Source organism: Mastigoproctus giganteus, chromosome 3, assembly GCF_048544385.1.
Source record: "Mastigoproctus giganteus isolate SK-2022 chromosome 3, ASM4854438v1, whole genome shotgun sequence".
NCBI classification, from domain to species: Eukaryota; Metazoa; Arthropoda; class Arachnida; order Uropygi; family Thelyphonidae; genus Mastigoproctus; species Mastigoproctus giganteus.
In genome coordinates, this window is record NC_143577.1 from 108885407 (window position 1) to 108898370 (window position 12964).

General features: G+C 34.3%; 1 protein-coding gene across 6 annotated transcripts in view; it reads right to left on the reverse strand.

The window, feature by feature from the left end:
* Cad74A (cadherin 74A) overlaps positions 1-12964 on the reverse strand; it is a 748720-nt gene that overhangs the window by 277169 nt on the left and 458587 nt on the right. For all 6 annotated transcript variants that reach the window (XR_016546733.1, XM_090369392.1, XM_090369388.1 and 3 more), the window contains one exon: positions 11931-12161. Coding sequence is in view for 5 of the 6 variants with exons in the window: in XM_090369392.1 (XP_090225518.1) it covers positions 11931-12161 (231 nt within the window). In the remaining variant the exon portion in view is untranslated. The remainder of the gene's footprint in view (positions 1-11930; positions 12162-12964) is intronic.

Consider the following 12964-nt stretch of genomic DNA (forward strand, 5'->3'; position numbering starts at 1 on the left):
CAATAACAATGTTAAATTAGTTATATCCTTAGCTAAATACAAAAGATGTATGCCTAAAAAGTGCCATTTGCAAGCAATGGCCTAAGTGTTAAACAAACAGAAGATAGCATATCTAAGTTTATAGTTGAGCTTTATTCATTAAGAATAGCAGACTAAAAACTTTGGCAACAGCAAAGCATAAAAAACTCTGAAGAAATTAAAGTATAGTGCAATTATTAATAATGTTCTTGGACCATATTCCATATTGGAAAAAAATGACTTAAAAAATAGCAAGTTTAAGGTATTTCTTGAGCAACATGATGTGCAGGCACACTGTGTTGTCTGAAGATAATGAAGCACTCAAAAACTATGTTGGTATTATTATTATTATAATAAAATTCGGAAATAAATATAATTATATTTATTTCCAATTTGCTATCCAAATGTTCCCAAATTTTGAATGTTGTGCAGGAACTACATCTAGTATGAACTTGTTGCTACATGCATCCTTTGTGAATCAGCATGCCATGTGATGTTGTGCTGGACAGAGTCTCATTGAATATTTATGTGCAGTTCTTTGGCAGTGTGTTTTGCATAGTTTGTGACTGTTGTGATGGCTGATGTGAGAAAATAACATGCTTGCATCAAGTTTTGTTTCCTTCTTAACGATACAGCAGCAGCAGAAACCCATAAGAAGCTGAAACAAGCTTTTGATGACAATGCTTTAGGCCAGACGCAGACCTACTACTGGTTTAACCATTTTAAAAATGGTCGAATGTCAGCTGATGACAACAATCGCTCTGGGTGTCCATCGTCGAGAACTTTTGCAATATTTTTGGAAAATATCGCAAAAGTTCGGGCGGCAATCCATGAAGACCATCCACGACATTTGTGGCATTATATAGGACTATTGTACAGCGAGATGAACACGAGAAGGATTGTGGCCAAGTTCGGCCACAGTTACTGAGTGAAGACCAAAAGCAGCATTGCATGGAAATTAGCAGAGATCCTCAATAACAGGCCAGGAGTGATCAAAACTTCCTTTCTATGGTTGTCACTGGCGACGAGAGTTGGGTATATCAGTATGACCCAGAAACCAAGCAACAATCATCCCAGCGGAAGATCCCATCTTCACCCTAACCGAAGAAAGCCCAATGTGAAGTCCATGCTGATCTTTTTTTTGGACTTTGACGGGATTATCCATAAGGAATTCATCCCTCCTGGTCAGACCATCAACTTTGTGTTCTACTGTGAAGTCCTGAGGTGGTTAAGGGAAGCTGTGAGGAGGAAATATCCAGAGAAGTGGCACACAAAGAACTGGGTCCTTCATGACGACAATGCACCGGCACACACATCTCTCACTGTGGCACAGTTTTTGGCATCCAACAACATGACAATCGTCCCCCATCCCTTTATTCGCCAGACTTGGCCCCCTGCCACTCATTGCTCTTCCCAAAAATGAAAATCAAGCTGAAGGGTTGAATATTTGACAATGTAGAGGATATCCAAACTGAATCACAAGCAGTGCTGAACATTATGATGAAGGACTTTCGGGACACATTCAAATCATGGGAGAAGCAATGGGATCAGTGTTTATGCACTCAGGGAGACTTCTTGAAAGGTTACGGTGGTGAATAAGACCCATGGTGAGTCTACTTTATAAATACATTTCAGGAACTTTTAGGTAGCATCTCATATATATACATAAGAGGGTAAAACATTTCTTGGTATTTCCTTACCACTTCTTCAGTGACAACTGTCTTTGCAATATCACCATCTCAAAGATCCCTTTGATCACAAGAACTTGTTTGTTTGAAGATAATAACACATTCTAAACCTATGTTGGTAATATGTTTATTTATGGATTAGAAATATGTACATGGGGGGGGGGGGGGTCAAAAATTTTGTTGTAATTTCTTACCACTTCTTCAGTGACAGCAGTCTTTGCAACATCACCATCACAAAACATCACTTTGGTTACAAGGTCTTGTGATGGTAATACTGAAAAGACAGCTGTCACTGGAAAAGTGGTAAGAAAATACCACAAAAAACTTGATTTACTTTAAAATCAAAGTAAAGTAAGTTTACTTTAATTATTGACAAAAGTAGGGATATTATTGTTAGTAAATTATTAGGAATTGTTATAAGATATTATTCTGAGATAAAGAGGAAGATTATTGTAACTTATTTAGACTTAATAGAACTGTATGAATGCAATGGTGAAGCAATATGCAGTGCAATAAAAGAATGTTTAAAGAAACATTGCATCAATGTGCAAAATCTAATTGCACTAAGAACAGACAATGCCTCAATTATGATAGGTATAAACAATGGGATATACACACGTTAAAAAAGAATTCCACATCTAATACTTATTACATGTGTTTTCATTCTCTTCAACTTGTGTCACATGCTGCAGCAGATACAGAACTAGGGTGGGGAAAGGGGGGCGCCAACCACAGGTGCAGCATTTTAAGGGTGCATTCGACCAGTTATATTTTAAAATTGCTTCATTTTTGATTTAATTACAGTTGGACCTGTGTTTAATGAACTTCCTTATAGTGAATTTTTTTGACTTTCTTTTATTACATTTAAAATAGTTTTTGTAGAACGAAGAAAATTTCCATATAATAAACGGATCACGAGAGACTTAACTTTGTATGCTTTGTTTCCACCTCTGACCTTTAGGCAATTTAAGCAATTAGAAAGTGAAAATTAAGAATTAAAGGGTTTACTGCTCCACAATGTAAGAGGAACATAAAACGTATGCAGCCACCTATCCCACATAACTAGTCAATTGCTTTCTATAGCCAGTCAAAAGATTAAGATGTATTCCCGACAAGGATAACTTCTGGTCAACTTGTGTTCTTTGTTAAAAATAAAAATAAAACTTTTATTAAAATAAATAGTGAATTATCTTTATATGCTACTTATGATTCCAGAATTTTTGTAATTTTGTGAGAGTGAAAAAAATTATAAATTTGGGATTTATCACTAATGGAAAAAAATATCAGGGAGGAACAGTGTTTTACAAATTTTAAAAATTAACAGATAAAATCCAATTACAAATTTCAAAAATAACAGAGAAACTCCAATTACAAATTTCTATAAAGTATGGCTTGTTTTGTGATGTCACACCTCTGAGCTTTTTGGTTTGTCCTCCAGTGCTAATCAGTTGGCTTGTTCTCCAGTGCTAGCCAGTTGGTGAGTTGGCAGTTGTATTTTGCTTGAATTGCACAAAACTCAAGTGTGAGTAGTTGCAGATTAAAAGAAACAAAAGTGTAATTCAAATTTTGTTATTCAGTTGTTTCATCTCCACATTAAAAAAAGTAAGTTTTAATAAATTGTTATTATCAACCTTTCTTTTATGTATTTTAATTTCCTTTAGTTGAACTGTAACCAAATGTTTTATTTTTATAGGATCTCCTTGTTAAATTTTTTGAGTAAAGAGTTCCCTTTGTTAATTTTTTGAGTAAAGAGTTCCCTTTGTTAATTTTTTGAGCAAACATTCTCCTTGTTAAAATACTTTTTTATACTACAAAAATGCAGATTGTGAGCAAACTCCTATTTAAAATAATGTATTATCAAGTTTGTCTTTTTTTTTTTTTTTAATTTCAATTTGTGCATATGCTGAATGAAACATTTTTTTTAAATGCTGTTCTTTAAAAATTGTTAAAATTGTTTCATTCTAGTCTACATGTGTACAATAAATGATGTTATTTATTTGGCTGTGCTCCAAATTTAATTAAAATAAAAAAATCTTTAAAAATTTTAAATTTATAAATTATAAGTAAGAATAAGATGTCTAAACAACCAAGTGAAGCAAAATTTTGAAAGAAGTTGAGGGAGGAGGAAGAAGCAAAGAAATTGTCAAATAATTTTCAAAATTGGTTTGCGCCATTGGAGATCACTGACCACAACAAAGAAAACCCTGTTAGCTGCTATTCAGTCATTCAGTCAAAAAAGCTGAAGAAAATTGTAGCAAAACAGTGGTTATAACAATAATAATTCTGAAAATGACCAGAAAACTGAGTCAAAGTATGAGTCCCCTCAGATTTTAAAAAATTAAAATAATAATAATAATCACATCATGCTGAACTTATATAATCCTGCATCTTGGCCATCAAATATTTTTGATAAAATAAGATGCTTTTTAATAGAAAATGGAACGGACAAGGCAAAGATAAGGATTTTCATTATTCTTTATCCAAGGACGAAAGTCGATTTTCTATTGAGTGGTTTGAAAAAGAAAAAAAACTTGATAATGATGAATTTTAGACAGAAATTGGCAGATTTACTCTAAAGAAACTAAATCTTTGTATTGATTTCCATGCATTTTATTTGGAACTAATAAAAATACTGGCAATGTGTTTAGTCAATTCACAAAAAGCCTTTTCCTCTTGGAAACATTTATATCGATGTACTCCAAATCACAAAAATTTGTTAAAAAACCATGAACAACTGAATCTGCACTAAAATGGAAATCAATAGAAAAGAGTCTAAAAAATTCTGGACTTATTGATGATGTTCTACAAATAGCAATTTTAACATCATCATCATCAGTAATTCAGTCTTGTAACTGGTCAGCTCCTCTGATGAGCTGTCACCATCTTTTTCTCTCCTGTGCCATTTGTTTTAGTTCCTCAAAGTTTTGAAGTCCTGCTTCATCCAGCAATGTCCCAACAAACGTTCTTTTTTTGGTCTATCCCAGGGCATTTTCCTTCCACAGTCCCCTCCACTGCATCCAGAAGTGTCGAATCACGTGGCCCACCCATTTTAGCCTAGTTGATCTTATTCTACCTAAAATTTTCCTTTTAACATAGAAAGAAATATGGAGAAGAATTTTAAAAATTATTCTGGATGCAATATTATTTTATGAAAAAAAATATAGTTTTGTATTAAAAATAAGTTTCTTTTTCTTTTATATTTTTGTTTTGTTATATTCATTGTATTATTTAAATTATTTTATTAATAAATATATGCAAATTGTAGACCATTGCAATACTAATTTTTATAAATTCATAAATATTGCAGAGGCATAGCTAGCAGGGTGCAGAGGAAGGCAATTTCTCCTGGGTGCCGAGTTCAGGGGTGCAAACTGAAGGAATTATCTATCACATTCACATTATACCGTCACACTCAGGAGAACCAGAAAGACATGTTGTTGTTCCCGGGTGTCGAAAACCCTAGCTACGTTACTGAAAGATTGACTACCTGCATATAATGGGGACATACTCATAACACTTTTGCCCCAGGCATAGGATTGCCTAGTTCCAGCTCTGTGCTGCAGCTGAGTGTTTGCCAAAGAATTTGGATTTTAAGATAAAAAAAAAAACATATAGTTGGTCCTCCATTCGTCAGTTTGTCAGGCTAAATATAGTGAACGTTTTGCTGCAATAAATGAAGGAAATCAGCTTTTGAAGTTTGTACAAGTGAAAACAGCAAGCCGGATGTCAACTGAATCTGCAGTAAAAAGATTACAGCAGTGGATTGAGTTAATATAGCAAGGCAGAAGGAAGGTGTTATACAACCAAAATTCTTTATTCAATGTTTTCGCACCAGAAAAACTATTCTTTTAATATTTTTAAAGCACAGCCTTGGTGAAGTGCAAAGAGTAAACAAGAAATTTGAGGCAGAAATGCAAGACCCTACTGAGTTATTGAATAATCTACTGCATCTTGTTAATTCACTCAGTTGAATCATTCTTATACCAGGAAAAAAGCTTAATGAAAGTGATTCACAGCTCAAGATTATATATATCCTAAGCCCTTGAGGTTATCACAGACATTCTCTCAGATATGGCAGACAAGCTGTACTTGCTACCTGGGAGTCTAAAATGCTGATGGAACTGATATTTGGGTGACATTCAAGTCAAGTGGACCCAATTTCGGCGAAGTCTGGACGGGCTGTCACAGACCGTCCAGACTTCGGCGTAGTCTGGACGGTCTGTGACAGCCAAATCCTCTGCTTGCACCTTCACGATGGTGGGTCTGTTAGTAATCCTGGGTATAACCTCCATGCACAAGCACTGTGGGTGACCACCCAGGTGTGACCCAACAAAAGCAGGGGTCGAGGTGTGGCATCCACACCACATGGAGGAATGCCACCCCTCTGTGTTACCAGGCAATACTAGGTGGTAGATGACTCTCATCAACCGGTGCAATACCACCACTTTGCTTACTGAAGGCTTGAAGTGGTGGAAGCATTGTTTAGTCTCCAGAGCTAAGTTCTGGTCAACCCTTCCCCATCTCTTCCATCATGCAGTATGACTGATGAATTTTGAGGTTATGATGAACATCAAGGCGAGATCCAATCTTCCTTACATTTCAGGGGTACAGCTCTAAAACGGTGTTTGCAGGTCGGCTGCTAGTTAGTACACTGGACCAAACCTATTGGTAACTGTTTAGGAGGCTTCCAGATCAACTAGTGTATAATCTTGCTACTTCTACTCTGCCAGATAGCGACTGGAAGGAGTCTGAGTAGTGTGTATGCGGGAGGCATTGTCGAGGCCACGTTATGTCAAGGATCTGGGTATATTCTTATCATATGTACGGCATATCCCACCCCCACTTTTTCTTACTCTTGAATACACCATGAAGTGTCAAACTAACAGGATAAGTTTATTTGTGAAAAGATCTAAACATCCCAAACACTTCCTGGTTCTTTTCAGAAGGATTTTGACAAATGTCAATGTCAGAAGGATTTTGACAAATCTTGATGATAAGAAAGCTCCAGGTCCTGATGGTATTTCTCCACTTGTTCTCAAAAACCTATGCTCCTGAACTTACTAATGTTCCTTGCCGCCTTTTTTCACTTTCTTATTCCAAAGGCGTTTTTCCTTCTGCTTGGAAATTTGCTTATATCCAGCCAGTTCCTAAAAAGGATGACAAATCCCTCCCATCCAATTAACATCCCATCCCAATCACTTCTACTGTTTCCAAAGTAATGGAGAATTCAATTAACCCCCAAATTTTAAACTATCTAGAAACCTTCCATCTGATCAATGATTTCCAGAATGGATTCCATCAATGTTAATCCACTGGTGATATTCTGGCTTATGTTACCCATTTTGTGGACAAATTCAATGGAAAAGTTCGGTGAAACACAAGCAGTTGCTCTTGACATCTCATAGGCTTTCGATCGTGTTTGCCATAAAGCACTTCTAAACAAGCTTCCATCTTTTGGTTTTCCAACTGTTTTTTTGTAATTGGTTATCCAGTTTTCTCTCTGATCGCTCACTGAGGGTGATGGTAGATGGCTTTCTGTCTTCTAACTTCTCCACTAATGCCGGTGTCCCCCAAAGTTCAGTTCTTTCCCCCAACTCTTTTCCTCTTGTATATTAATGACCTTCTTCCATTGACTGGAAATCCTATCCACAGTTTTGCTGATGATAGTACATTGCATTCTACTTTCCATTTTGAGAAACCTTGCCCTGCTCAATCAGCTTCAACTTCTCGAATAACTGCTACCAATTCCTTAAATGCCGATCTCCAGGTAATTCTCCAGTGGGGAAAAGACAAAGACCGCCGTAGCCTAGTGGTCAGGTGCGTGGGTGCATAAGTACACATACCTTGAATGACCAGGGTTCAAGCCCGTGACTACTGAATACGGTGCTGTTTCTTGTATTCTGTGTATCTTGTAAACTCCTCTGACCATTCGGTCGTCCCGGAGTATAAACAGAAAATTTATTTCTTTATTTAACTTAGTAGATTTCAATCCTTCTAAAACTTAGTCTTGTCTTATATCTCGCAAAAAGGATTCTTCTGCTCCTATGCTTAACTTTGATGACAATCCGATTTCTAGGCAAGTTGATATATCTCTTTTGGGAATTACCCTAACTTCTAATCCCTTTTGGCACAAGCATATCACAAATATTGCTTTCTCTGCATCTAAAAAACTTGGTTTTCGCTTTTGCTCACGGCGTTACTTTTCTTCCAAACAGCTGTTCACTCTGTACAAATTGCAAATCCACCCTAGCATGGAATATTGTTCCCACATCTGGGGTGGTGCCCCCAAAACCTCTTTCGGGCTTCTAGATTCCATTCAGAAGAGGCAGTTAGGTTAATTAATGACTCCTCTCTAACTGAGTCTCTCTACTCGCTGTCTCATAGATGTACTGTTTCTGCTGCATGCCTTTTCTACCGATACTTCCATGGGCACTGTTCTTCTGAATTGGCTTCTATTATTCCCTCTCTCTCTTTCAAAAACAGTCCAAACACGTGCCACCACCAGCCAACATCCATTTACTGTCCAACTTCAAACTCACAGAATCAACTTTTCATCTTCCTCCTTTATTCATTAAACTGCTGTTTTCTGGAACAACCTTCCTTCATACGTATTTCCTGAAAATTACAGTCTACAGAAGTTCAAGTCTAATGTCAACAAATATCTTCTTTCATCTTCTCAACCTCCAACCCAAGCACAGTACCAAGTACTATGAGAGATATTAGAACTTGGTACGAGTTCTAATATCTCTCATGTTTGGGGTTTCCATAAAAAAAAAAAAATCAGCCATATATTGGTTATGAATTTGAAAAACATTTATCAGAAAGCAAATTTTCTGCACTTGAAGAGTATACTTTATCAGAGTATACTGCATAAATTTTGTTGTTGAGCTTAAAAAGCAAATAAGGAAGCATCTTCCAAATAATTTCTGTGTGCTCCAATCAATAAAATATTTTAGTGGAGATGAATGCCCAAAATAAATAAAACCAGACATTTTAGAACTTGCACAAATGTTTATAAAGGATAATGAAAGCCTGACTTGCACTGACTTCTAAGAAAAATCTTCATAATGTATAGTGGACTCGAGTTTCAGACACAATTTCCCTTTGAACTGAAATTGCATCTTATAGAGATGCCACTGGAGAAAATCCTTTTCAAGATCTATCACAATTAGCAATAACAGCTTTAATTTTACCTCATTAAAATGCTGACATACAGAGTGAGTTTTTTGCCATAAAAGTCTAAACTGTGTAACTGCTTAAACACCAAATAATTGCCCTCTTCTGAATTGAAATTTGTTCACTGAACATGTAGAGAGAATCTGCAGATGAAATGTCATGAAAAAATGATAGGTTAGGAACTTTTTGCCTTGAAATAATGCTCCAAGAAAATGCTTTTTTAATAAAATAATTTCTGTAATGAGATAAAAACTTTATTATATTATAATAACATTTATGTAATAAATTTCAGAAATTTATTACATAAATGTTCACTATTTAAAATATAATCACTATTTAAGTTGCAGGTTTATCCTGATTCGGTAATTTTCATTCCTGTGATCACGACAGTCGGTCGAAAAGCATTGTCAGCTTCAGGAAGGAAAATCGTTTTGAATATTTTCGTTAGATTCTTTTAATTGCGTTAATTTGAATTTTAATTGTTTTGAATTGATTTTGAATTGTGTTAAATTGATTATTTAATTATTTATATTTTACTTTAATTATTTAATTATTTATATTTTACTTTAATGTACCGGTAAGTTGTCGATTTTTTCGTTTTTTCCGTTCTAATTTCTGGAGGGTATCATACGGAAGTGTTCCACGTACTATATTGAGGTAAACTCCTCTTATTAATTTACTAATATTATTATCAACGTAGAACATATTGAGTATTACAGCTCTGATTCATACTATGTAATAAATTTCTTATATGTAGCTATTTTACTTTTTAATTATTTCAAATATATTTCACTGATCTTTTTGCAGATATCTAAATAGTTTTGGTGCTTTTTAGTGCTTTTTTGATGTGAATCTAGTGCCACATGAAAAGTTTTAGTTGGAAACTCTGATTGTGAATGCCCTCAAGGAGAGGTTAATTTTGTTTTGATTGTTTTCTCTTTAGCACATTCATTGTCATTTTCCCTCAAATTGAGCATATATATATTAACAATGCAGGAAATCATACATTGTATTATTAGTGATTGGTGCTTTCCTTCCTTCCTTCAGTGGTATAAACAAAATGGATTACATGTGTAACCATAATGTGAATTACAGTTACATGAATTCTCCACAGTTCTGCACATGCATTATAGCTCCATTCACTTTCATTATAACGATGTTTGCCAGTAGCTGGTTTTGGCAGTCTTTTCAAATTAGACAAGCTATTCACAAGTTATGGGACCAATTCATATTTTGGATTTTATTGTAGATGTATTTCAAATAATTGATAGTAAGATGCATTTAAAAACCTATATCATTAGTCTGGGAATGGTAGTGGCTTTGAAATCTAAGTAGTCATAGCCCTCGTTTTGCGCTGGTCCGATTTGCGCCGATTTGCAATAGCACTGATCACTGACCACAATGGCATTTTTATTTTTATTTATTTATTTTGGAATTTTTTTTTTTTTTTTTTTGCAATTTTTTTATAAATTGAAAGTTTAAAATTGTCAGACAAAATTTATCGGCATCATACTGTGCTATGTATCATGCACTCTTCATGTGATTTAAGACAATCTGAGCCAATCAGCAATTAGCGCATCCGTATAAGAGAAGAAAGATTCCCGCCCTCAAAGTAGCCACTTGTGGATGCGGGTGGTAAAGGTCAATGCAGTGAAGCATTCAGTTGGTTTTTCTTTACGCTATTTACACGTGTTGGAAATTTATTACACTAACATTTTTTTATAATTGTGCTATTAATAAATTAAATATAATAATAGTGATAGTCATGTGCAGTTTTTGCCATCATGTTATAAAGTTTTTAATTTAACAGAATAAAGAGGTGCCATGTCTGATAAAAATAGTTCATTGAATCCTAGTGCAATATTTGGAGGATGGAATCTGGTGAAAATCGCCGTAATGTGTGTGGGGCTATGAATATGCCTCCATCGACTATTACTACAACTATGAAGAATGCTAATAAAATAAAACAATCGATGAAAGTGGTAGGTAAAATTTTTTGTGCCGGAACCTAACCCTGTGATTTCCGATTGACTCCATTACACAAAGGGTTCCATTTGCGCTGATTCCATTTGTGCCAGTTCCCCCAGGAACCTAACGCCGACATAAATCGAGGGCTACCTGTACATCATATTTTGAATAATATAATATTGAATTAACTAAGATGTGCTGTAATTAGCAGAATAAATTATTCTGGGTAGTTGAGCCTGACAGCTTGGAGAAATTCAGAGGTTAGCTGAATAAGTCTGGTTTTCTCTTCACATGGGTAAGGAGGGAAACACATATTGTTTATTCTATTAATTTTTTATTTTAATTATTAAATTTATTTTTTTTAATTATTATTTTTATTTTCAGTATTTCATTATTATTTTTATTTTATTTCTTGGTCAGTGCAGCAAAAGCCCACAGCCTCCTTGCACTATATGAGTGCAAAGAACCTCCTAGCACTATTACTAATAGCAATACAAAAATTTGGAATTATTTTTGCTTTATTAAATTTCAATAATATGCCTAATATGGCTCATAGAAACTCTAACTGTAATTACTCACCAGAAATTTATCTATCAGATGCCCTTATTTTGGATTTCACTTTATTCAGGAGAATTCATTATGTGCTCTGATATATATTATGTGCTCTATGACTTCAACTAAAAATTAACATAAAGGATATAAAATACATTATTATTATATAAAAAAAGTTGACCTAAGTCAGCACACTGCCAAGAATTAGCTTTACCCATACAATGAAACATGGCACAAACCAAAATTAAATTACCGCACACACTTTTCTCATCCTGGCCTAGTGGGTCAATACATATACCTAACATTGTGATGTTCATTACTATTCTAGATGACTGAGGTAGATTGGATCTGTCTATTCCAGATATATGCTATAGACATGAGGTCTTCATCTTGCAGCTCACAAAGCTGCAAGATGGAGACTTCTGATCTATAAGATCTGTCTTAATACAAGTATAACATTAGCAATAATAGAAGAAATTAAGGGAAAAAAACACATTTTTTTATTAATTCTCTGCATAAATGACATACCTGAGACTGGACTGACAGAGACATAATTGTCTGGATCTGATCCAAATATTTTTTCAAACTGCGTAACAGCTTTATGAGTAAGGGGATCTCTTGCTGATAAAGTAAGCAATGTAGAACCAATTAATGCTTCTTCAGGAATTGTTATCTCAATTTTTGGATTTGAAGGTGTCCAAGGAGGAGCAAAAACTGGATTTATTTCATTATGTGCTCTGATATAGACTGTGACTTCAACTAAAAATTAACATAAAGGATATAAAATAACATTATTATTATATAAAAAAGTCAGCATAATGCCAAGTAAGATTTATAAATTTATTTCAATAAAGCCAAATTTTCAAAATAGTTGATTACCAAATTAGTTTATTTCATATTTAAAAATTAACTCAGTTCCTGACTGAGACTTTTCAAATGATATATGATTTATCTTTGTAAGTGCAAAATTCGGGGCCAGTATCATGAACAAACATTTTCAAGAGCAGTAACATTTAATAGATTATGAAAATTGTAATGGGGGGAATCAATCTACTAAATTAACAGGGCAATGAACTGGTTCCACTTTGTAACTAAAATGGCATGTTCTAAATTTAGAAGTTTACAACAATTCAAGCATTTATTTGATTTTTTTTCCTGATCAGTCTTCTAAATGTAAAGAATGCGCCATATAAATAGTTTTTCTTTTTTTAAATTTTGTAGAGTGTCACAAGAAATTTTCAGAGTACTCTTTAACTGTATGTTTTTCCAGTTATTCCATTATCATTTTATCATTATTATCATCAAATATTTCAACATTTTTTTTGAATATTCAAAAACCAATACAAAAATAACAGAACATTACATACAAAAAGAAACCTGATACAGAAGAGATAATACAGCCTTTATAAAATCAAAATATTCACAAGAACTGCCTTATTTTATTTCAGTAGACTCTATATCAAAATATAAACCAAAACATAACAGTTAAAAATGCAGGGAAAAGAAGAGGAGATCACACTTTAGCATTACCATTAGCAGAGACATATGATGCAAGAAAGTAA